At 42.6% G+C, this 26,781-nt stretch overlaps 2 protein-coding genes across 2 annotated transcripts; both read right to left on the bottom strand.

Annotated features, from left to right (window-relative positions):
• Positions 1–436: 436 nt before the first annotated feature.
• Positions 437–8,329, bottom strand: TOMM20 (translocase of outer mitochondrial membrane 20). Its single transcript, XM_083433938.1, has 5 exons — positions 8,072–8,329; positions 6,177–6,223; positions 5,078–5,159; positions 3,587–3,729; positions 437–863 (listed from the first exon to the last, which is right to left on the bottom strand). Exons 1-5 carry the CDS (start codon positions 8,193–8,195, stop codon positions 819–821), a joined length of 441 nt encoding a protein of 146 aa, XP_083290064.1. The 5' UTR covers positions 8,196–8,329; the 3' UTR covers positions 437–818.
• Positions 8,330–11,039: 2,710 nt separating this feature from the next.
• RBM34 (RNA binding motif protein 34) lies at positions 11,040–21,642 on the bottom strand. Its single transcript, XM_083433926.1, has 11 exons — positions 21,241–21,642; positions 18,624–18,795; positions 16,932–17,071; positions 15,866–16,085; positions 15,436–15,495; positions 14,759–14,802; positions 13,851–13,934; positions 13,599–13,662; positions 13,463–13,505; positions 12,916–13,034; positions 11,040–11,380 (listed from the first exon to the last, which is right to left on the bottom strand). Exons 1-11 carry the CDS (start codon positions 21,285–21,287, stop codon positions 11,096–11,098), a joined length of 1,278 nt encoding a protein of 425 aa, XP_083290052.1. The 5' UTR covers positions 21,288–21,642; the 3' UTR covers positions 11,040–11,095.
• Positions 21,643–26,781: the final 5,139 nt, after the last annotated feature.

Raw genomic sequence — 26,781 nt, 5'->3', positions numbered from 1 at the left:
GTTGCTTTGAATGCATACTTTATATTTCTTCAGCTGTAAAAAGCTTTGAGATTTTTCTTTAAAATATAAATGGTATAGAATTTAAAATAATATTATTATATAATAATAATAATTTAGTAGTGAGGTCCTAATGAGTTAATAGGAAAATGATTCTATGAACCTCTGAGTTGTGCCCCCATAATACGTTTTTCTTCTTAGTTATATTTTTTGAGATTGATTACAATAAAACTGCATTTTAAATGATTTAGGATTTCAAAACGATTGTTTTAGTTATTTTACTTGGTGTAAGATGCCTTGTAGGTCCATTAGATCCAAAGAACCAAAGACAAAATAAAGTTAATAAGAGCTATCTGAAAAAGAATAGTCCTGGGCGCTGTACAGAACATGCTGAAATTTGTCACTATCCCTTTGACATTTGAATGAGAACACATACACATGGGAGGGCAGATAAGTCTTTTAATGCCTTAGCTTTGGGTTTTTCAAAAATGAGCGCAGGGTTTTTTTATGTTGTAGTTATACATCTTTTATATGTACAATGCTGCAACTGTATCGGTAATAAATGACATTAATGATACTTTTTATAACTCAACATGGTGTATTTATAAAATGAATTTATCAAAATACACTTTGCACTAGATAATAAATAAAGTCCAGCCAAACCAACCCACTCAAAGTTAAAATTAACTTTGGTCGGTTCAAATGTGGTATACAGTTCATGAGTTCTATGCTTACTCCTTTACCCTGCTCTCCCCCCCCCCCCCCCCAGTGATGCTCATATTTTGGGCTAAGGAAACACTTGTTTTTCCAGCTGCAATTTCTCATTCCACATCATCTTCAGCCAAGCACTGTGCACTTACAATTCTCTGTAAAAGAAAATATTTGAATCATCTTAGAGTAATAAGACTCTCTCTGATCAGGTGAATTACAGAATGAGTTGAACCTGCAAAATTAAATTTAGATTCTCCCTCTTCTGTGAAAATCAACATTAGTAAGAAAACAGCAGGTAAACAGCAAGTGCAGCAAGGATCTAATAAGCTTCCTAATCAAAATACAGTATTTATAATAATGAAAATGTGCAATATTTGGCAAAGCAAACATCAAGCAAACTTGATGCACCTGAGATCCAGTAATTAAACTTGCATCTATTGCTGCTGTTAATATTTTACTCCGCTTGCTTTAGTTAGCTTGAAATTAACTAAATGAAACAAATACCAAGAAATCTTGGTTATGCAGGCCCCTTATGTTAAGCCAGAATGAAAACACTGAAAAAGCCCTTTAGCAGTTATGGTGTGGCCCATTTTCCAAATTCTGATTGCAGCTGCAAGCTCTTAAGAACCCCAGGTCTGATTTGTTTTTGTCTGTTTTTAACTCAAGTTTTAGATCTGTCAGAAATGTCTGACAAGCAACAGGCTGTGGGTGAAATCCAAAGGTGTCCATTTGCCAGTGGAAGCAACATCCAGCCATGCTATGGGAGTCCACTTCCTGTCCTCTGCAACTGAGTGCTGCCTAAAATATGCTCAAGAATGTTGGGGGACCCTCCAGAGTAGGTTGGGGGCATGGAGAAGAAAGGGGAAGCCTGCTTGCATGGCATCTAACGTTACCCAGTGGTTTCCAACACAGGAACTCATGAGCAAATAAGGGTTTTTACTGCTCCTCATGGGACGCGGGTGGCGCTGTGGGTTAAAGCCTCAGCACCTAGGGCTTGCCGATCGAAAGGTCGGCGGATCGAATCCCCGCGGCGGGGTGCGCTCCCGTTGTTCGGTCCCAGCGTCTGCCAACCTAGCAGTTCGAAAGCACTTTCGGGTGCAAGTAGATAAATAGGGACCGCTTACTAGCGGGAAGGTAAACGGCGTTTCCGTGTGCAGCTCTGGCTCGCCAGAGCAGCGTTGTCACGCTGGCCACGTGACCCGGAAGTGTCTTCGGACAGCGCTGGCCCCCGGCCTCTTTGAGTGAGATGGGCGCACAACCCTAGTGTCTGTCAAGACTGGCCCGTACGGGCAGGGGTACCTTTACCTTTTTATGGTGCCGCAACCACTTTTAGAATTCCTATCTTTCAGGAATATCTTGTCCAATTCATACTTCCAGATATGCTCACCTGAACAATATGGTTTGAACTAAACTCCTGAACAGATCAGGCTGTCAAAATGGTATAGGGAAAGTTCTATAGTGAGGAATCCATCACAAATGCTACCCTGCCCTTTATACCACCCGTTGTCAGTACTATTATCAGGTGGCACTGACAATTAAAGCAAGACTGTACCACAGAACAGGGGTAACAAACATGGTGGCCTCCAGGAAGTTGGACTAAAACTGTCATCAGCCACCACCAGAATAGCAAGTGGTCAGGTATGATGGGACATGAAGTTAAGGGCAAGCTCTGAACCCCAGTCATTTAGGATTTGGGAGCTGGGTGGACAGCTGCATCATGAACCAATTGAAGTTTACAGACAATCCTCAAAAGCCGCCTTTCACAGAACACATTTTCAGAGGACATCTTGGGAGCTAGGAATACATAAAACTGCTAGATCATCTTTTCCCTTTAATTCTGAGTTATATGTGAGTTTATTCAGACACAGTAAACCTTTCTTATTAAAGGGAAGCAAATAATTGCTCTTGCAACAGGGTTGCATCAAACTGTGTTGTTCCACTCACAGAAGGCTCACTGATTCAATGAAAGCTTCTGTGACTGGAAAGCAGGAGGTAACTAATTCCCCCGCCTCCCTCTGCAACCTACTTCCACGCTGCCCAGGAGATGGCCTGAAGGCAAAACGAGGCCACTAACTTGCTGAAGCTAAGCAGGTCTGGGTCTGGTCAGTGGCTGGATGGGAGACTGCCTGGGAACCACGTGTGCCATCTTGGATTTCATAATGGAAGAAAGGCAGGATAGAAAATAAATTCCCCCTTCCTTCCATTCACAGAGACATCAAAAGAGTTAACAGATACACACTTCTGGATATAACCCAGAGTAGCTGCATATAGTAGGAATTAATGTTACGTGATTTGAGAGCTACAGTTGTTCTGACAAGCAGTCCTTGGTCTCAAGGACAGCAAGCAAGCAAGCAGGCAGTAGGCACAATTGCCAGAAACGCTGCTTGCATGAGCTGCTTGAGAAGTCAGAATCGTGCCATAATATGAGACAGGCAAAAACACCACTATGTGCCTGCTTCTGTTCCCACTGGACTGATCCCCAGGGCCTTTTAACACCAATTGCCTTGTGGGATGCTAGTTCCTGCTCAAGTGAAGCTGTTTTGTATCTTCTGAGCTGCTTTGAGGACTAGAGTTGAAAATGGGATGTATTTGCACTAAATGAAGCAAAACAGATCCACCACTTGCTCAATTCCAGTTAGAATACCTCCCTGATTTTAAAGTCAAGTCTACTAATGTGATGAATTAGGCAATTGTCTCAGTATCAGCAAAACCACCAAAACCTTTTGTAAAGTTGCAACACTGAGCACACTTTCTTGGGAGCAGCAACGCTGTTAAAAATCAGTGGGAACAAACATGCACAGGAGCAGGCAAACAATGTTGATTGCAACTACTCCTATTTCAAAATACGAAAAGGAGTGCATAAAACAGCTTTCCATACCTGGCTAATTGTGGGGAGTTTAGTGAGAAGCATCTGGAACACTGGCGGCGGAAGCGTCTGCTGCAGAACTTGTAGTAACTGCTGCGGTTGTCCACACACAGCAATGGCATTCGTCAAGTGATCAACACCCTTTTCATATTCTCCTGTAAAATACAAAGCATGTTAAATTGGCAATCATTAGCTTTGCACTTTTAGGCTTCATTTGTCACTCATCTTCAGTTAATAGCAAATCTTACTGTATATCCAAGGGAATTTAAGTCAATTTACCAACACTTTATTCCCAGATGCCATTTTAAAATAGAAAATAAAATAGAAATAATTCCTAACTACCCTTCAGATGATATTTGGGTTGTTTGGATGGCTTAGTATCCCAGAACCGAGAAGGATTTCTGGTCAAGGTACTCATTACAACTAGAATATTTTTTTCAAGTAAATGGAGGACAGTAAACCTCCATTTGCTGACTGATAACGAAATACATTATTGACTTGAGACTTTGAGAAAGGCAGAAATGCCCAATTTGACACCATTTCACTGAGTGTCATCTTTTTAAGATAGGGTGGTTGTGATGATAATGTAATCATGGTAGGAAATTTCTGACTTTTAACAAAGCAATTTTAAATATGACTGGTATTTGGCAGCCTGGATCAGGGTAGCCAATATGGCAATGTAGCTCCAGATGTTACTGACTCCAATGCCCATCATCCCTGACCACTGGCTCTGCTTACACGAGTTGCAGTCCCCACATCTGGCCAATATGTAGGTGATTCCCGGTCTGGATAGGGTACTAAATCTGTACAGTGGTATCTCTGGTTGTGGATGGGATCCATTCCGGAGCTCCGGTTGGATCCTGAGGTTTCCGCAACCAGAGGGACCACTTCTGCGCATGCAGGCGGCACGGTAGACCACTTCTGCACCTGTGGTGAAACCAAGAAAAATACTTCTGGGTTTGCCACATATGTATCCTGAAGGATACGTAACCGGAGGTGAATATAAGTAGAGGTTCCACTGTACAGTGGTAACTCAGGTTACATACGCTTCAGGTTACAGACTCCGCTAACCCAGAAATAGTGCTTCAGCTTAAGAACTTTGCTTCAGGATGAGAACAGCAATTGTGCTCCACCAACGCGGCGGCAGCGGGAGGCCCCATTAGCTAAAGTGGTGCTTCAGGTTAAGAACAGTTTCAGGTTAAGAACGGACCTCTGGAATGAATTAACCCGAGGTACCACTGTATTAGATTTATATGACATGACAGTTCAGATGTGCTATCTTGTTAAATAATGGCTGTATCCAGATGATGATATCTAGGCTTATTAAGCTGAGATATAAACAAATCTCACTGACTTACACATAGCCACTTCACATGCATACAAACCAGGAAGTCCTCAGTTAACTATTGTTCCCCATTATGTCCCATTTCAAAAATTAACATTATTTGAACTGTAATATCTTTTACTCCCCCATTCCCCCACATTTGTAAAAATTTCAACAACCTTGTGCTAGCAGTTCCTCGCCCAACTGTATCTCTTCAAGGAAGAACTTTTGAACAGCTTCAGCATCTTTTAGATCAGGCAACTGTAACAATGACATTTATGCAATCAGCCATTTATGTCACAACATCCCGTTCCTCACATATGCTTTTAAATACAGTACTTAAGAGCATTCTAGTAGGGGTTTTTTTAAGTTAGGTTTTTAAACATTGGCAAGATGCCTGAACTCCTGAGATCACCTCCACATCAACATTTCTTACAGAACTGAGCCACACTCTGTGAATCTCCTTTCCATGGAAATAATTAATTTAGACATATATCCATGGAAGGGGGACTATGGAAAGTGCTGTCCCCAGCCCCTCAACACTCCCCCCCCTCAAAAAAGCAGTCTTCTGAGCAGTGGCGTAGCATGGGTTGTCAGCACCCGGGGCAAGGCAAGTAATTTGCGCCCCCCCCTGCACTGTCCCTTCCCCAGATAGTCCCCCGCTCTCTCTCCGCACCGCACGCCTGGCACCCTCCCCTTCACAGTGGGCGGTGACCCGGCGGCTCAGATTGGATTTGCACAGCCAGCACTGCAGTGAGAGAGAGTGAGCCAGGTAGGGGCAGAGAGCTGCGAGTGCGAGCGCGCCCCCCCCCCCAGATGTTGCGCCCGGCCCCCCCTGCACCCCCCACGCTACGCCACTGCTTCTGAGGGTCAGTAATTCTCCTGAATTGCCTATGATTTGGGGAGCAAGGGCGACTGCCAGAAAACACGAAATACACTTTTGGTGAGTGGTGCAGGAAATTATCTGGATTCAAGTTGACTAACACAGTTCAAAAAAGCTGTTAGTACAGACAGCAACCATTTTACGTGTCCAATTATTGCACAATCACGCACATGCTTGTCGCTGCCAACCCGGAAGTGGCCCCAAAATGGGGTGGAATGGGGCAGGCTTATGTGTGCTTTGTTGATGCGTGTGGGGGTCAGGAACAGAACACTTGTGCAAAATGGTCACTGCCTGTATGATAATTTCAAGCCAAAATCCAATTTGAAATGAATTCTGTACACCATGTATAATGTACCACAACTAAAACTGAACTCAAGACAACAAGGTATCAATACCTTTGAAAGTCCTGCTCTTTCTTTGGCGAGTTTCTGCTTCTTCCGTCCTATGAATTAAACACACCACGCATTTTCAGTTTCTATATTTTGGTAATCTACTGAAAAAAGGATATATTGATCTTTGAATCACAATACTATTTGCACTCCAAACTGACGTGGGGGGAAGAACAATACTTGGACATTTCGAATCTACAAAGGCCTGTATGTAGAGAATTATTTATAAGAACTTACGCAAAATTACATCTTATACTGCCTGGAAACACACTTCCTAGGATAAAACTATTTCCCTGAGCTCACTGCAGGCTCTATACAGCAGGAGGACCACTTCTACCAGGAGTGGAGGTAACATTTTAATAACTGTGAGAAGCCCTACCACCTAGTGGCATAATTAAATACAATGTTGCCTTGAAGGACACTTCTGGAGTGGGGGAGCTATTCTGCCTCAATTTGTCATATGCCCTATAAGAATAGTGACAGAATGGCAGGAATACTGAACAGCTACAGAGAAACAGTTAACATATCACATGTCCCAACACCACTTGACTGCCCCATCACCCAGAGACAAGTTAACTGCTTCCTATTGCATTATCATGTTCTACTGCAAACCGTACTGGAAGAAAATGTTATCAAGAAGTGAAGACAAAGCACAAAATATTTACATTGTTTGTATAAATCCCTGAAAAAAATCAGCACAGAAAAGCTACCAGCTCAATTCTGAGAACATGTTTCACAATTTGGCACTTAAAACAGTTTCTGTGAGCGTGTGTTTTAAGGAAGAATGATCACGTTAAAGAATGTGAGTTTTTTATTGAAGAGGTGAAATAATGCAGAAGTACGAGAGAACGTTCTGCATTTTGGATAACTCTACATTTTTCTCTTGCATCCATCCTTATCCTGGAAGTTATAACAGCAACAGTACCAGGAGGGTTTGAGAATGCGTAACAGTATAGTAAGTACCTAAGAAGTCAGGTTAACTTTACAAAATTCGTTCTCCCACTCCCTGTGAGTCCACTTCCTCCATCTGGGCTCCTTGGAGGCTTCATCACCTTTCAGAGGGTACTTGTGTAATAGGGGACTTTGAACTCTCTAGGATTCTAAATCACATGGGAAGTCTACATGAGTAGAAAAGGCCGCATATGTTCACTTTGCAACACCTGAAAGGTGACAAACCCAATCACAGCGTGAGAGGGATGAACATGGGACAAAATAACCTAGGTGGTCTTTAGTCATTTTTTCACGCAGGAGGAAAAATCTCAACAGCTTGATTAAGATACTTAAGTTTTTGGAAACCTGTGCAAAACAAAGTATCAAAAATGCAACAAGCTTCTGCACTCCCAGGGACCCTTCTCAAAACACGTGGCAGGAAACACCGTGCATATCCACCGCAGAATGCTACAGCCTATCCCAAATTCCAGGATTCATGCCGCAGGGAGAATGTGTTTGCTACACACACACACACTAGGTTTCTGCGTGCATCCAGTAAAAAACACACACTAGGTGGGTCCTAAGAGCGTGTGAAGCGATCCTCATCCAAACACCTGCAGCTTGTGACCTTTGAAATGAAGGCCAGCCTGGCGATGCAAGGGAGCATGGGGAAGAAGGCCGGCCACGACAGAGGCATGCCCAGTTGGGAGGCCTGGTTTTGCTTTGTCCTCGGGGCCACCGCAAAATCCCCGCGCCCGCCCATGGCGAGCAAGGACCCTCCTCCATCGCGCCGCGGAAGGAACCACAGCCTCGGAGGCAGCGGGGCTTCCCCGGAGGGCCACCCTGACAGGCCCGGCCGCCAATGGAGCGGGGGCGGGGAGGGGGGCAGGTCGGAGGGGCGACCCAGGGCCGGCTCCGCGCGGGGTGGGGAAGCGGCTGCACGAGGAGGCGGGCGGCCGAGAGCGACTCACGTTCCCGCAGCCGGTTCTTGAAGTTGGGGTCGCTCCTCCTCTTGCGGTCGAAGTAGATGCAGTAGCCGATGAAGAGAGCCCCGCAGAGGCCCGCGGCGATGGCGCTGCTCTTTCCCCCCATCATCCTGCCTGCCGAGCCCGCCTCGTACTTCACAGGCACCTTGGAGCCAGCAGAAGAGGAAGACCCCGCCCACCGCGGCTCCTTTCGCTCACATACACACACGCTCGCTTCGGCGGGCGGAATGCGTCATCAGCCCGCGACCGAGACCCGAGCGCATGGGCAGGAAATCGAGCCGTTTCCCAGCGGCACTGCGCACGCGCGCATCGCTTCCCGCGGGAGCGCGGCGCATGCGTGGTGGGTTCGCGCGGGACTCTTCCTCCCCCCCGCCCCCTTAAACTATGTGGAAGGAGTCACGTCTGTTTTAGCGTCCCCGGGAGTCCGTTTACTCTAAGCGTGTCCCAGGCTAACCTCTGCGTAAGGGTGTCGCGAGCTCGCTGCATTTAACCGCCGCAGAGGCTCTTACGTTGCAGGCATAAAACTGCTAGGATACAGTACCAGCAAATCTTGTGGGATCAGCACTGCTGCAGTTTCCATGCAATAGGTTTGATGGCTGGTACAGAAAATTCCCCAGTAGTTTCCTGTACAAGATTAGAAGTCAAGCAGGTCGTCTTCAAAGAAACAGATGGCTTAATCAAAGTTTACTTACATTAGACAAATGCCTCTTAAGTTTCGTTAATAACCACTCATTTCCCCTATAACCTGTCACTGAACTGACCAAAATCATAAATAAATTGTTTACATGTCTCAGCCAGCTCTGGTGGCAACCTGGGAGTCAGTTTGGGTTCATGAACCAAGTCTATCGAAGAAATCTGTTCTGTTACACAACCCACAAAAATCCATTATTAGCATGGCCAAGTTTCTCCTGACTAGATGCTACATGGACCTTTTTGGGATACCCGCTGCAAAGATAATGATATAAATAAATAAAAACTTATCCTTTTCCCTTGTGGGGTACCCAAGAGCCCATATAAAGTCCTTTTGTAGGTTCTCTATCGGTAGGAGAAAATAACAGCGCAACCAGAGAATATTGAGAAGCAAAGCAGCTAGTAAGCCTGATCTTTATTGACTGCTGCAACACGGTGCTCCCCCACACACAGGAGAGAGGAGGACCCCGAGCCATATGCGCCATTACCCCCGAGCCATTACCTGATTTCATTATCTGGGTTTTGGCCACTCTTTTGTTATAACTACCGTATTTTTCACCCTATAGGACGCACTTTCCCCCCTCCAAAAATAAAGGGGAAATGTGTGTGCGTCCTATGGGGTGAATGCAGGCTTTCGCTGAAGTCTGGAGAGTCCCACCGCCAGCCCCACAAGCTCGGGGGACAGCGAGGAGGCGGAACGCCGCCATCCCGCTGTCCCCCGACTTGGTTAGAAGCTCGGGCCTCCCCCTCCCCCAGCCCTGCAAGCTCCCAGATGCAGCTTCGGCATCGCTCTGGGTCCTGGGGGAGGAAATAATTTTTTCCCCTTTATTCCCCCCCCCCCAATCTAGGTGCGTCCTATGGGCCAGTGTGTCCTATAGGGCGAAAAATACGGTACTTAATTCCTGAATCTAGGTCACAGGTCACAGGCTCACACCCTGTTCTTATCTCGAATGTGCCCTTAAGAAAGGATTTGTGAGGACAGGATTTGTGAGGAAAAAGACAATGGGGAGGTTTCCCACTTTGACCTTGCAGAGAAATATGAGGTCAATTTGTTCAGGACCTTTTTTGTGTGGGTTTCAGACATGTGGTTTATATATACAGTTATGAACATTTATTTTTTATATATATGACCTTAAAATTCTTATAACAATACAACAGGAACAGTTGCAAGTTTGAAATACAGGAATGAAGTAATATGCATTCTCTTTAAAAGTATTTTCATCAATTGGTTCACATACGGGAAATCTTTTTTTAAAAAATATCCAGAAGCAGGAACATTTAAACTTGGACATGGAGATGCAATTTGATAATGTGGTGATTTTCAGCTTAAAAGCATTGTTATGAGTTTTGGGTGGTGGAAGTAGGCTATATGCAGAGACCCTTATAATTCTTGGATCCAGCAAGGGCTAAAATCTAAGGAAGGATTCAAATTCCTGGAATAGCCAGGCTAGCTTCCTGGTTTGATAATAGCCCTCTAAATATGGGTCTTTAAAGTAACAAAAGAAGTGGCTCAGCGCCAGAGGACAAATAGGTGGATCCTCTCCCTCCAGCGGAGCTGGGGGGCATCAAATGTTGCCGAAGGCCACCCAAAAAGGCCTTGAGGGCAGCAGATTGCCTTGAGCTAGAAGCTGGAAGCAACAGGCTGGGAAGCCAGAGACAGAACACTATTGGAATCCACGGCTGCAGCTATGGGAGAAGCAAGAATCTCTTGGGGTGTTAATGCTGTGAACTCTTCCATTGTAGGCTCGTGGTATATATATGCAAACAGACCATATATCATGAATACACCTTAGTCTCCACTTTAACTCATTCCAATGGAAGCACGAACCCTTGTTGTTGTTTAGTCGTGTCCGACTCTTCATGACCCCATGGACCAGAGCACGCCAGGCACGAACCCTAGGTAAGCGCCAGGAACCCCTGAAATTTTACACTGCTTGGAGATTGGGGTGGCATGCAACAGTATACTGCTGAAGGTTTGGAAACAAACATAATGTAACAGTAGAAAGGACAATCACTAGTAAAAACAGGTTTGTAAATGATCAAATGCTTGTGGTTAGCAAATCTTCTTTAAGTAAACTTTACTGGAGTAGATTGTCTCTTTCCCTTTTAGACCCCAAATCACTACATAGTGAGTGAAGATGGGCCAGTAGAATTGTTATGTGTTGAACTTTCTTAGTGTGACTTCTGTTGTTAATATTATGAATTAATCCAGCTTAATTTATAAACTCAAACTCTGGAGACAGAATATGCAGAACTCCCAAAAGACTATGAAATAAAATTTATTTAAAAATACAATTCAAAACTTGCAGCATAACTATTTCAAATGGATTTTCTCGGTTTCTTCTTCATTATGTGTTTTGACTTGGTTTTTTTGCTCTTTGTCACTGGGGTTGCTTTTTCACCAGCAAAAGAGTTACTCGATAATCCTTTTGCATTTTTCAGTGAAGAAGACTTTGAATATTTCAGTCCAACAGGGCTCTTTACATTCTTGACTAAACTCTTCTGTGGAGCTTTTTCTTTTTGAACACAGTGTTGCACTCGTAGCTTTCTTCCTTTCAGTTCAGAGTTGTTTAGCTTCAGTGCAAGGTGTACAGAATCTGTAGTCTTTAAGGAAAATAAAGGGCAACATCTAAAATTAGGCATTCATCTTACAACTTGTTAACTAATATTTATTTTCCTTTCAGAAAAATTCACAAAAATAAAAAACCACTTTACAAAATAATCAATAAACAATAAAACAAAAATATTTAAAGCAACTAAAGTAAAAAAAGTGGGGTTTGGTTTTTTAAAAAAATCATGCCAGCACATCCACTTTAAAACTAGGCAAATACAGGTCTGCCCCAAATGCACAGTAAATAGAAGCAACATAGCCACTGGAAAGCTATCAAACTGCCTACAATTTTCTTCTTTCGCATTAAACTATTATTTGGAGCATGAAATGGATGCAAATTTTCCTGCTTGCAAACATGTCAAGTATGAGCAAGTCTGTGCTGCAAACAAGGTTTCCTACTTCAACTTTCTTCCTTTAATCCCCCCCCCCATGAACATGTCACTGAAAAATTAAATATAGATGGCCCAGCACATCAGCTTGGGAGTGTGTTGAAAAATACTGACTCTGTGAAGGTGTTAGAAGTGAGACAGAGTAAAGACACCATCTGCTAGCAGCAGGATTTGAACGTTGTTGTCTCCGTCTGCAATCTTAACTCCACTTACTTGGAGGTAAAGGTAAAGGGACCCCTGACCATTAGGTCCAGTCGTGGATGACTCTGGGGTTGCACGCTCATCTCGCTCTATAGGCCGAGGGAGCCGGCGCTTGTCTGCAGACAGCTTCCGGGTCATGTGGCCAGCATGACTAAGCCACTTCTTGCAAAGCAGAGCAGCGCACGGAAACGCTGTTTACCTTCCCGCCGGAGCGGTACCTATTTATCTACTTGCCCTTTGACGTGCTTTCGAACTGCTAGGTTGGCAGGAGCAGGGACCGAGCAACGGGAGCTCACCCCGTCGCGGGGATTCGAACTGCCAACCTTCTGATTGGCAAGTCCTAGGCTCTGTGGTTTAACTCACAGCGCCACCCACGTCCCTACTTGGAAGTAAGACCACTGAATTCAGTAGGACTTGCTTCTGAATAAGACATGATGAGGACTGAGCTTTTAGTTCTTACAAGAACAATTCTATTTGCTTGGCTACAAATTCAATTATAGATATTTCAGAGTGGAGAGGTGATACTCAGCAAAACTCAGGAACCATGTTGTGTGAGACTGCTTGCTTTGAACTGTGTTTTCAATTCTGTAGAAGTTATTGAATGTTAACTGGTGCCTTCCCTACGCCAGGGATTGGGAACCTGTGTCTTTGGACTCCAATTCTCAAAATCTCCACTCAGCACAGTCAGTTGTCATAGATGACAGGTCCCCAATGCTGCACCATTCAGTCGTAGAGGTGTCTAGCTATGATGTCACCCTCAGTGGAGTTGGCAGCAATTTCTATCAACTCTTTAGAAGGTGCATCATTGTAACTGCCATAACAGTTTTAATGTTACAATGTTGCTAACAGCTGAGCATATGACACCAGCTACCCTTCAGTCAGTGTTAATACAATGTTAAGTTTCTGTCATCACAGATACTGAATAGCTATCGACGTACCTCAAACAGAACGTAACCAAAACCTTTGCCAATGCCTGTGCTCCGATCTCTCACAATTCGTACACTGATTACATTTCCACATTCAGAGAAATGGTCTCTTACTGTATCATCATCAATTTCTGTAAGGAAACATTTTTTTAAAAAAGTATGCTGATGTTAAAACATAATAGTTTTAGGTATGTGGCAAAAATTCAAAATATTTTCATTTAAGACTTAAATGTAGGACTTTTTACTACCAGCAACAACTACTTTAATGTGAACTGTTGCAGTGTATCTATTTCTGTTAAGCTGTAACAACACATCATGTGCATCGTCTTATTGTTTGTGGCAAAACAAATTATTATTGATATATCTGAAAGCAGCTTTTAAAAATGAGTATATATTTACAGTATATTAAAAGCTTTCTAGATGCAGTCTAAATCTTTTATAGTCTGCAAAAGCTACAAAAATAATGTATTTCATAAGGATCTCTGAAACTGTCATTTTTCTTCAAGAGAATTCTACATAGATTTGAAAGGAAGAGTGCAAAATTTCACCGAACACTTACCATAAGGGAGATTTCCCACAAAAATAGATCTCTTGTTATCGTGCTGTAAAACAAGTGAACAAGAAGAATTGAATCAACAGTCTAAGGAAGCAGTGGGGGGGGGGAGGGTTCTTCCTACAGCAACTGAATTACTTACACATGCAGATTTTGAAGCAAGGTCAACTCTTATGTGGAATCCACTGGTAAATTCTGTTCCATTACTATTAAAGCCACAACAGGAAAAAATAATCAGAAAAAAAACAGTCAGCTACCTTCCTAGTTTACACAGCGTGTTACTTCAGAAAAGGTATTTACAATTTAGGATACGTCTTTTGTTAAGATTTATTTAATTAAATGCATATCGTAATACTTTATAAAATCCAGCATCAAGTATTCTTTTTAAAAATACCATTTTAAGGCGTTATTGGCTGCACATTCCTCCTTGAAAACGACATAAGCATTAATGTACTTCATATTAGGATGCACCATTCGCCTGAAGGGGGAAAAAATGAAATTTACTATACATTTAATTACAAATTACATATGTATGTTTGCAAGCTGAATGGATGGCTTTAGAACAGGGGTGGGGAAACTGTGGCCCTCCAGTTGTTGTTGAACTACAACTCTCATCCTCCTTTGAATTTGAGTCCAACATCAGAGAACCAAAGGTTCTCTACCCCTGCTTTAGAATATATTGCACAATCCTCAGAATGTTTGCTAAGACACAAATTCTACTGAATTCAATGGCACTTAACAAACTTTTTAAGGAACTGTCTAGTTGTATACATTCTTGATCTGGAATACACAAGATCAGTCTCTCCTGATATTTCTTCATCAGTACAAAAATGTAAGACAATTTTGCTGGAATGAGAGACAGGGGCCCTTCCTGCCCCATTGGGAAGCATCTTAAGGAGTCTTCATTTGGCTAAAAAATGCATTATTTTGGCACAATGGATGTTGAAATCAATCAGCAATAGTAAGGAATTGGGTAGAAAAATAGTTTCTACCTTTTCCAAGTAGGAAGTTGGATGTGGCTTTATTATGCCACACTTGTAGCACAAAGTGCTACTCACTGCTCTACCATTTATACCAATCAACACAATGAATGGCAGAATAACCTCAGTTCCCAATTTGTTCCAGAACAGTAGAAAGAACCCCTGGTCTTTAGCAAACCTACTGAATGTATTTATTTTGAAAATAACAATTAACAAAATTTAACTGCTAAAAAGAAAAAAAATGAAATGAAAATGTGTAGAGTTTCCCCAATCAAAAAATTAAACACATTTTATAAAAAAATATTTAAAAATTATAACTTACTTTATGGCTGCCATTTTTTTGGATACAGTAGCCTCAGCTGGAATCTGGAAAGGGAAGGGGAAAAAGTAGTGCATTAGTTGGTAGGTGTTGTTCTGTTATCATATCACATTATGAACTCAACACCACACTAGATCCTTCCCTAGTCTCTTGCTGGAGGAAGGACATGGGTTTCTGAGGTCACGCTGATGCACTTCCTGCTAGCTACAAAGCCCAGCACTATTTGGAAGAGTGTAGATACAGAACTTGGGAGGATGTGTGCTAACTAGAAATTATGCCTTGGCTAAGCCAAGCCAAAACTGGTTTACACTGGGTAAGATGCTTTTCTGCTCCTATCCTGCCATATTCTCCACCTCCTTTGCTTCTCCAGCTTTACTTCTTCCAGTTCCAAATGGCAGCACCATCGCAGCTGCCTGTTGTGGCCCTTTAATACTGGAACAAGCAGGAGGTAGGTAACAAGGAAAAACCAGCATCTTTTCTACTGTGACAAATTGCCAGGCACAAAACTAACCCTTTTGCTATGGAAGCTGTATGAGAACAAAGTAGCAATAGCTCATGGGTAAAAGTATAAGGAGCCACTACTTTCCCCACATACAGCACAATTTTGCTTTTCCCCAGAGACTCTCTCCCCATGAAGATACATGCAGCTAATATTATAAAAATCAACAACCAAAACATACCAAAGAGCGGAAACGAACTGATTCAATTTGCCCATATTCTTTGAAAAACGTCTTCAGCATCTAGATTGAAACAAGCATGCGGTGTAATTTGTCAGAGCAAATGTGAGCAAAAATAATAAGCAGCAAATATTTCATCCATACAGCATGATGGTCCCTACACAACTTTTATCTGGCTCATGGTATTAAGGACAAGAAGTACAACGTCTTCTAAAAAAATAAATGGGAGGGAGTAGTAAAACACAGAACTGGGAAATCTGGTTTATCTGAAACTGAATTATATAATCTTCAGTTAGGTCAAAGAAGCACAGAAAAATATATGGTGCTAAAACTTCTACATGGATAAAAAATGCCATGCAGATACCGTATGTGACAACAAACTCCTGAACACATGCTATACTGGGGACCATAACTCCTCTGCCCACAAACTTACCTGTGCCTTACAACTAACAGGTAAATTGCCCACAAAAATTGTTCTTTTATTCTTTAGCATTTCCTCAGCCAGGTTAACTTGTGTTTTCTTTTGTTTTAGTCCAGCATCTTCATCTGAAAGCTTTTGGGAAACCAATTTAGAACGTCTATTTTTCAGTTTTTGTTTAATTTGTATTTCTTTTTTCTCCTCCTCTTCATCTGCTACATCCAAAGCACATTCCCTTGATAAACAATGAAAACGTACAACTTTGTTAGCAGGTGTTTTTTTAATAGTCACAAAAAATCTATATTTTACCTCTACTAATCCACTGTCTGGGTAAGGAGCAGGTGGGGGGGGGGGAACGGACAACATTGCTAGAGAGACTGACAACAACGATATTGAAAACATGCAATTACTGTCACTCAAGCAACAAGCAGTCAACAAACCTTAGTGGGGCTGAGCGTGACAGAAATGAAAGCTACAGTCTTACACGCTTATAAGGGAGTAAATCGCACTGAACTGAATGGGACTAAATGGGATTTGCTTCTGAGTAGATATGCATACAATTTATACTCTTAAGAGCCAGTGCATATTTCACATGCTTATGCTGAAATTCTGTGCATATTTACCTGAGAGTAAGTCTAACTGAACTCAGTTGGGTTTAATTCTGAAGGAACATGCATAGTTCTGTTCTATTAATCATTGTTGGCCTTCAAATTGTTTTAATCGAAGACAGAGTACCTTTACTTCTACAACAGTGCCACTCTATAAAATGTACACTGCTCAACGAAAAAACCCAAAATTTATTATGTGCCCTAATTCGCTCTATATTTCTAAATTCTGACCTAGAGAAGATAACCAATCAACAGAAATGACAAGTATGATAAAATTTGGTTTATATTAATTGCTGCAAACTAAAACAAACAGTTTAGACTGTAATCCTAACCCTACCTACCTGGGAGTAAATGCTATTGAATTTGGTAAGACTTACTAATGGTCTTCAAGTCAGACCATGGGGGAGTGAGGACAGATGGTTGCCTTTAATAGATTATTCTGAACTTAATCAGTTTTAAAGTGTTTCACTTACCTGCTTGCTACTCTTTCCTCTGCAAGAGAGATATCCTTCTTTTTAGCTTTTAGCTTTTTTTTAAAAGGCTCTCCTTTACTAGATGAACTCTGAACTTCTGTGGCAGTTTCTTCTTCCGTAAGCTTCCGTTTCTTATATTCCTTTTAGAAAAGTGATTTTAAAGAATTAGTTAGAACATGGTCCTACAAGGGGTTGGGGAAATACAAGGTCACCGGACAGCAATAAGATAATATGTACTTTGGGGACAACTTAAGTTTTATGTTACCCCCGCCCCACTCCTTTATACATGTAATTTTTATGTGAAAAAATACCTTAAGCAACTTCTCACATGTGATTTCAGATACAGTGGTACCTTGGTTCTCGAACTTAATCTGTTCCGGGAGTCAGCTCAACTCCTGAAACCGTTCAAAAACCAAGGCACGGCTTTCGATTGGCTGCAGGAGCTTCCTGCACTCAATTGGAAGCCGCGGCGGATGTTCGGCTTCCAAAAAACGTTCGCAAAACGGAGCACTCACTTCCGGGTTTGCGGCGTTCAGGAGCCAATTTGTTCGGGAGCCAAGCCGTTCAAGTACCAAGGTACCACTGTATAAAATAATCTTGAGGATCTCACACTTTTGAGATGGTTTTTGTAATAGTTTGCAATTTTAGAATGGGAGATAATTGCTCAGGGAAAGGTATTTTTAAACAGCTATTTTTAAAAGGTACTGATGATTAGAATTAAACTGAATCAGGTGTAAAGGGCTTATTGACTCTTTTTTTAAGGTTTTTTACTTCACACAAGGGTCATTTCATAAGTTGCATCTGTATAATCAGAGTCGATACTACATGGGCTATTCCCATACTACAGAAGCCCCGCAAGAAGCAGGTGAGTTGGGTTTATAATGCAGTTTCTACAAACATGAACTGTGCAGCATTGGACCAGCCTTAGTGAAAACAGTTCTCATGCAACACTGGTGAAGTATTAATCAGGCCTCTACCAAAACTGAAAAAGACATTTATTTATTTTAAAAAGAAAATCCTATGTTGTTTTGATCGGTAATCACACAGCCAACAAGACTGTATTGGGTGGGTGGCAGATTTTCATCAGGTAATTTGAGAGAGGGTGGGGATGAACATCTGGATAAAATTCTGCTTTCAGAAGCCCAATGTAACTTAGAGGCTCTGTCTATAATACTTGTTGGTGGCAAAGCACTCTGCTGATTCTTCTCTGCCAGAAAAAAAGATGAAGCATTACCAATGACAGCTGACAAATATATTTTAAGAGCACCTTTAAGTTTCATAAGCTTTCAATGAAGGAACAATCATTAAAATATTTTATGGCACCCAAGACCTATCATGATGGCACAGCTTCTGTTTTTGAGAATCTTTTTAAAAAATATATCAGCTGCCTGTTCCTCCGCCCGCAACACCAAAAGGGATGTATCAACAGTTTCAAACAAGAACATAGTGTGAAAAATAAGGGTGCTATGACCATCCTTATGTTAACAAAATGATCTGTCATCTTCAGTGTCTGTAACATGAATGCAAACAACAGTCTCACAGCCTGGTTAAGGAGTGGAAATATGGAACTGTTAACAGGTAACATCTACAGTCTTATTTAAGGGACGTCAAGCATTCCAAATGCTGGCATACTTCAGTACCGGGAACTGAACTCACATTTTGGGAATTACATAGGTAAAGAAATGTGCTTACTCTTGGCACAGCAACATACACTGGCTGTATTTCAGCCTCAGGAGCACTGAAGAGCTGGAGCAGGGAACCTGTGCCACGTGCGGTGGGTTTATTTTGAAACAGACTGTTGGCCACTTCACCCACAACATAATCTTCCTTTGATACAGTGGCAGCATCTTTCTCACATGCTTTGCTATTAAAGAGATAAAGTTGATCATCAGATCCCATTTAGTACTGTCCTATAAAGCACAAACTACAGGTAAAACAAACCAATAATATCCATGAAAAAAAACCAAGCAGATTGTGCATGTCATTACTTTTGAAGAATTAGTACAATATGAGTGTTTCATTTGCTGTAAGTATACAGACGGAGAAGTCTCTGCACATATGTCTGCTTCCAGAGCCAATGGGCCATGGGCTTCTGGAAAAATAAACACATGGCACTTCACAATCAACAGCCTGCAGTTTTTCCTACTTTTGCTTAGATGTTTCTACCTTGCCTTTCAATCTTACAAGATAATTTCCGCAGCAGTTTTCCAATTAAAGGAAAATATAATGCAAAAATCATAGACTGCAAGGAGATAATCACTATGTAGGAGGAGAAAAACAAACAGGAGACAGCTCGGATTCTTGTATGATTACTTTTACATTGCCAGAAATCAATGTCAGGTATGCATTTGAGAGAAGGAGCAATTATACTGTCTTTCCAAAAATACTGCAAGTGGTTTGTCTCAAAATTATTTTTATAACAAAACTTTATTAATTTACTTTGTTGTGTGATGTGACAAATATTAAATTTAAGGGGTACCAGTCTTGGTATATTAGAAAAGATTCATGCATCATTGCAGCTCATCTGCCGGTGCAGGTAGGTCCTGCAGATGTCTGTGGGAAGGGGCGTATTGTTTTGCTGTTTTGTTTTACTTAGTTACTTGCTTTTATTCTTTATTTTATTCTCTGAACTGCCCTGAGATCTTATAATGAAGGGCGGTATATAAATCTAATAAATGAAATAAAGTTAGAAAAATATTTGTCAAGAGTGAAAGGCTACAGAAGTGCATAAATCTCCCCTAGTGTACCAAGTCTGGTACCCCTTGAACTTAAAGCTTTGTCACATCTCTGTCACATCACATAACAAAATAACTTTTTACAGTTTTGTTATTTAAAAAATAGCAAGTCAAACCACTTGCAATATATCTGCCATACATACTCAGATTAATGTGTAACTTTAGCATTTTACTTCCTCTAGCTTAAAGTGCTAAAAGCCTTCTAAACTACACACTAACCTGAGTATGTATGGCAAATTCCTTCATTTAACTATATTTAGGTAATTTATAGTAATCAGAAAAATCAAAACAAAGGCAGAAATGAACTACAGTAAGTCCACAATTTATGCACATTTAACTTGTGCACATTCAGCTTTACACGCATGCCAAAAAGATTTCTAAAAAATAAAAAGCGTGGTGGGGATCCAGGGAAAATTATTTTGGCAATCCCACCTGCCACTGAACCCAATGGGTTTATGATTATACATGATTTTAGCTTTAGGCACAATCCCCAGTAATGTAACCCCCTCATAAACTGCAGACTTGCTGTAACACAATTCCACAATTTTAATCCCCAGCCACACACAATTAGAAGATTGCACAGTGGGTTGTGCCCCCCGCCCAAGGCCTGCATGGGGGTTTCCCATAAGTATCTGGCTAGCCACTGCCAGGACAGGATGCAGGACTTAAGATGGCCCACTGGCCTGATCCGCCAGGCTCATCTTATGTTCTTAAATGCTACAGGAGTTACAACTACCAACAGCATTATTATGTTTTGTTGATAAGGAGCAAGCTAACCATGCAGACGCTATAGGAGGTGTTCATTTTGAGAGACTCCTGTTGTGTGTGTGTGTTTCTCTTAGTCAATCTTGGAGACCAATCTTGCTTCTATGAGAACTTTGGGGGCAAACTGCTGAACAGATACATGGCTGCTCCCATTATCGACCCTCTGTGGTGAAAGGGGTCAGTGCGTTTGGCTGTTAAAACCAGAAGGTTGATGGTTTGAGCCAATCCTGGGACGGCAGTGAGCAGGAATCCTGCATTGCAGGGGATTGGACTAAAGGACCCTCAGGGTGCCTTCCAGGGCCGGATTTAGGTTTGATGAGGCTCTAAGCTCATGGGGCCCTTTATATGTCCAGCTGTCCTTTGTCAACAACAAACTGTCGCTGTTTTTTTGTGTTGAATATATGCTATATGGTAATTTATGGAGCTAATAGGTATCTAAAGCCACTTGCACATGCAGAATGTAGGCACCTTATATATAGAAATGAGCAAACCAGTGATATTTTAGGGAGCAGGCCTGGTTACTTACATCACAGGAGCCTACAGAACACAAAACACTGTTGCTGTATGTAAGTTTTATTTTATTTATTTTATTTGTTTTTTATCTTATTATTTTGGAAATGTACGTCCAGGGTTTTTTCCTTTAATTTTTTTTGGGGGCCCCAAGAGAGTCTGGAGGGTCGGCAGGCAAACGCAACGGCATGGACCGCGACGCCGGCGCGCAGGACTCCTCTAGCACCCGAGGTGAGGGGGGGCCATGGGAGCCGCGGGGCGGAGGGGAGAGCGGGCATAGCGCGGGCCGCGTTCCTCACCCGGTAACGGGGCGAAGCTTGGCCGCCTTGGACTGCTTCATCTTCATCTTCGCCTTCGACACGCTCCCACGATCGCCGCCGGTCGAGCCGCTTCCGCCCCCGCAGCGCCGCGTGAAGCTCAGAGGAACACTCGGACGTAAACTTCCGGTTCTTTTACGCCATTTTACTTCAGCCTCCACGTAACGTGGAGCCCTCCAGCTGTTCTGGACTTCCGTCAGCCCCCGCCAGTTTGTGGGGGGCGGGATAGGAGATGCAGTTCAAAATATCAGGACGTCATCATTTAAGTGTGTGTGTGCGCGCGCGCGTGCGTTGTAAGAACATAAGCAAACATTACTATGTTGTTGAATTAAAGCAAATAAGGCCCGGCGCCCTGTTCTTCTCACTCTGGGAAGCCCGCAAGCAGAGCACGACAGCGCTCTCCCCCCGCTTCTGACTCCCAAGCACGGAACAATGGGCTCTGCAAATGCTGCTGAACTACAAGTCCCATCACTCCTGGTCATTGGCCATGTGCACTGGGGGCTGATGGGAGTTGCAGTTCAACAGGATCTGGAGGGCCAAAGGTTTCCCCACAGTTGGAACAGCCTGGGACTAGCTTTCGAGTAAACTTGCATTGGATTGAACTGTGAAAAGAGCAGAGTGTCTGTACGGAAACCAATGGGGCACGAGCATGTAACTTTGGGTATTGGATTTGGGCCGGGAAGGTGTAATTTCAGGAGGTTGGCCTTTGCTGCAACTTGAGGCGTGTTCGGAGGAGGGAGCTTTGACGGGAAATCCAAATCAGGCTCTAACCTGTACTATTTTTTATTTTTGATCTTTTATCGTGTTTTTAATGATCTGTTGGGAGAGGTGGGGTATAGAAATAATAAATTATTAGCATTATACTAAGATTGAACTACCTTGCAGGGCTATTGTAAGCCACTTTTTCCCAGCCACGGTTTCGTCAGTCCTAAAGTGCACTATGGGTGCAATCAAGAACTGCATTGGTTCTGACACTAGCAGGACAATTTAATACAGTATACGAATTAGAAGGAGCTGCCACCTTTGTCACTACTTGCCGCTGTTTCTGTGTAGAGGCAGTGTTGTCCAGTCACAAAATCCCAATGGATAGACAAACATACGGTTTCCAGGGTAAACCCGGAAATTCTCTAGCCAATTAATAAGATGGTTTTCTTCATAATTTCTTGTGCCTACAGCATGCTTCTGACTTTTATTTCGTCTGCTTTTGCCTCCATAGTTTAATTCAAAGCAGTATCACACTTGCGCCCTCTGGACATAAACGGGAGGAAAAATCTCAGGGATAAGCAGAGTCTCCTCATCTCTGGGTTGGAGGTTTTCTCTTGTTTGCACGTCCCCTGCAGTCCATGATGCAAATAAAGTTTCTTTAGCTGTGTGCTGGCACAGTCCCTGTTTAATTTGACTTTCAGAACAGGACAATTCCGATGGTAAAAGTCAACAAAAGCCTGTGTCAGCTCTTGTCCTGCAAAAGTGGAAGCACTCCAAACTCCACCCAGCTGGCCCAGCCCATCTTGGTCTTCCCACAACTTCCCTGCAAAGGCTGGATTTTTAAAGGACACTGTTATATCTGGTTAGTTATTTCATAAAATGTATACATTCCTTGATTGTAAAACAACAACAACAACAAAATCCTCAAAGTGGTTTACAAAAGGCCAATACAATAAAATTGAGAAAACAATCACAACCCTACTTTACAACATACAGAACATTAAAATATTAAAACATTAACATTACCTCAACTTTCTAAGCATCTGAGTAGACTTGTCTAAATAAAAATGTTTTTAGCAGGCACCAAAGAGGAACACATATTATTTGGCACCTGTAGCAGTGCCAATTGCACCAATTGAAACAGTCAAGTGGGCACGTGTGGGTAAGGCGATCTCGTAGGTAATCACTTAACTGTCCTGAAATTGTTTGAATAAATACCGTAAGCAAAAACTCTGTGTGGCTGTGAGCATGGTGAGGTGCTTAAAGGTGAAGGTAAGAAGTAACTTAAGAAAGTTATTTAAGGAAGCAAGCAGTCAAACAGCTATGCAGGAGTGCTTATTAGTGCATCAAGGGATTAAGACCAGAGAGTTCTGTTCCCAGACTGAGCTAGGCCACGACCCCCCCTTCTCCATTAGGGAGCGAAGCTGCTTCTATTCCTTTCATCAATCTCTTCTTGCCATGGATCGATGTGTCTGAATTTGGGAATAGGTAGTTCAGACTATATACGGTATTTTGCATCCAAGAGTAATCTACCAGTGTTCTACTTTCTGCTGCACAGAATAATGCATGAACCAGACTTTTGGCTATAGTAAGTAAAGCTTTTAAACTTAACAGTGTATGATTTGTTCATTGCAAGAGGGATAGGCAGAGTAGCCAAGAACTGTAAGCAGACATGCAAAGCCTCACATTTTGAATCTAGGCGCCCAGCTGATTCCACACATAAATCAGATACAGTGGTGCCTCGCAAGACGAAAAGAATCCGTTCCGTGAGTCTCTTCGTCTAGCGGTTTTTTCGTCTTGCGAAGCAAGCCCATTAGCGGATTAGCGCTATTAGCTGTTTAGCGGCTATTAAAGGCTTAAGGGATTAGTGGATTAGCTGCTAAAAGGCTATTAGCAGCTTAGTGCCTTAGGAAAAGGGGGTGGGGAGCGGGAAAAAACCCCCAGGAATCGCAAGACATTTTCGTCTTGCGAAGCAAGTCCATAGAGAAATTCGTCCTGCAAAGCACCTCCAAAACGGAAAACCCTTTCGTCTAGCGGGTTTTCCGTCTTGCGAGGCATTCGTCTTGCGGGGCACCACTGTACATTTTCCTCCCACCAAAATAAATTCAGTTTCTGATGCTAGTAAGTCATATACTCTGCGAGGTACGGTACATATACACTTGCGGTGGTAGGATTATAGAAGTTTCATTGTTTAAGAGGAAAGCACAGATTTTCCCATTCATGCTTTTGACTCTTGTAACAGGTAGCACACCTCCCACCACCAGTGAGGAAGGCTGTGTAAGCTCTGGCCATAATAGGGACTTAGCTGCAGCATTAAAACTGGAAGCTGGAGAGGACACTTAGGTAAAAACAGGCTGCTCCTGATTCCTTGTGTTGCAAAGAAACAATTACCGGTATTTGGAACTCACTCAGAGTCTGCAAGGGCTGCCAGTAGCTCCAGCACATCACCCTCAAGCTGGAGCTTGTCTTTAATTGTAGCATAATAGAAATCACTGGGTTAAACTGTTATTAAGCTACAAAAGCATTGGGGTGGCGGTAGTTTATCTCTTACGCCATGGGCTGTAATCAGGCCAGTGCAAGTTGCAAGAGCATCATCCACTTGATGAGTACTGAAAAGAAATGTAAACGTCTTAGCATAAGGAGTGATATATAGCCATGTCTGCAGTAATAGGCTTAAGACTTGAAATCTCCTGTGAAGTTAGGCTGAATTTTAAGGACTCATATTCAATAAAATACTATTCTTTGGGGGAGGGGAAAATTGAGTGCTTGATCCCTCAATTTAACTTTTCACAGAATAGGGCATTTCTGCTTCCTCCTTCCTGCCTCAGCTCCAGAAAAGCCGCCCATGGGAACTGGGGGACCTGCAGACCTGCAGGTAGGGGAGCTGGTGGAAATGCCTGCACTGTTGTTGCTTTGCTGTGCTGTCAACAAACCTACTGTAGGCCTATCTTCATAACCTTCTGACCCAACACTCTCATCCAACCCAGCACTCTTTTATCTGGCTTTAAACAGAAGGGTGCCAAGAAAAGCAAAGGGAACATCAAGAGGATCTGTAATAATTAGTTAAAAGACAGCTCTTTATATACCACAACTGTAAACAGATGCAATGCACAAGTAACAGTTTAAGTTACATTTTCGGTGCCAGCTGTAAAATCTTCCTCGTTCTTCCAAGCCTTTCGAGTATCTTAGATGTATGGACCTGTGGATTAACATGATGACAGATGGATTTATTGTTTCCTGGTACTGAACTGCTTATTTGTTAAATATATCTATTCATTTAAAATCTCAAGACAATATGCAGTACTGTATTTCGTTTTATGTTCTTGCTGGTTTGATGCTTCTGCTGGGTTAATGTAAAACGTAACTTTAAAAGTTGTCCCCTGCCCCAAAATGATCTATGATGAAGGGTGTGATACAAATTCTACAAATCAAGGACGCTTGCTGTGCTTCTGTTCTTGGGAGCTCTAAGGACTGGGCCCAGCCATAGGAGAACCTACAGCAAGTAGCCTCTCTGAACAGAACCATAGTCAGCAACTGTTCTGGAATATTATCATTCCATTGAGGTAAAGAAGGTGTCAGCCTATTTTAACCATACTATGTTCTGATTGAGGGATGCGGGTGGCGCTGTGGGTAAAAGCCTCAGCGCCTAGGGCTTGCCGATCGAAAGGTCAGCGGTTCAAATCCCCGCGGCGGGGTGCGCTCCCGTTGTTCAGTCCCAGCGCCCGCCAACTTAGCAGTTCGAAAGCACTCCCGGGTGTAAATAGATAAATAGGTACCGCTTACTAGCGGGAAGGTAAACGGCGTTTCCGTGTGCGGCTCTGGCTTGCCAGAGCAGCGATGTCACGCTGGCCATGTGACCCGGAAGTGTCTCTGGACAGCGCTGGCCCCCGGCCTATAGAGTGAGATGGGCGCACAACCCTAGAGTCTGTCAAGACTGGCCCGTACGGGCAGGGGTACCTTTACCTTTACCTTTTTATGTTCTGATCAGTGGTATGCTGGGCAAGGGGACATTCCTAGGTGTACTGCACATGAAACAGCATTTTGTAGTGTATTAGACATTTTTACACAGTGAAAGATCCTGTTAGGTGCTGGTGTGAGTGAGTGCAACATCAGTGTCTGCAATGGAATCCAATGTTACCAACTAATAACCAAAACAGTAAATATTAGAGCCCATCAGATACTTAAAAGTTAAACTGCCCCAGCAAAAATGTCTCTGCCTGTGCCAGAGGGCCTGGAAGAGAGGTGTAGGTCTTCTCACTTCTGCTTTGCAAAGAGGATAAACAGTGAGAAGGACCCTGCTGTTTTTTACCTTCTCCTAGCCACAGTGCACATGGGAGAAATTCTTGCTTCTCCTCCAAGCCTTCTGCATATGCCAAAGGAATTGGGAAAGAGGGTTTGATTGCAAGCACAAATACTGGCTGGCTAGCAAGCCTTGACAAGATCTGTGGAATCTAACGCATCATCAGTGACATTGGTACCAACACTGTAGATTAGATTAACTTGAAATTTGGCTCAGAGGTACATTTGTATGATGATTTGCTCCCAAACAACTGCTCCCAACTTACACTTGGTATAACTGACTCTCTGGCAGAAGTTGCATGCCTAAGATACTTTGTTATCTAATTTTTTTTTATTGCTCTGGTTTTATATTTCATTTGTTTTCTCTATACTGTATGGAATCAAAAGGGAAATGATAGAAATGTTTACCAAAAAACACCCCCAGGTAACCACCAATATATTAGCTAAACTGAATTTATAGCTGGTAATCCTGAAGACACTGAAATGTCTTAATTAAACTGTTAGAAACAGAATCCAATA

This window comes from Podarcis tiliguerta, assembly GCF_965153285.1.
Source record: "Podarcis tiliguerta genome assembly, chromosome: 3".
Taxonomy (NCBI): domain Eukaryota; kingdom Metazoa; phylum Chordata; class Lepidosauria; order Squamata; family Lacertidae; genus Podarcis; species Podarcis tiliguerta.
Note: the sequence above shows the minus strand (reverse complement) of the source record. Positions and strands in the feature narration are given on the sequence as shown.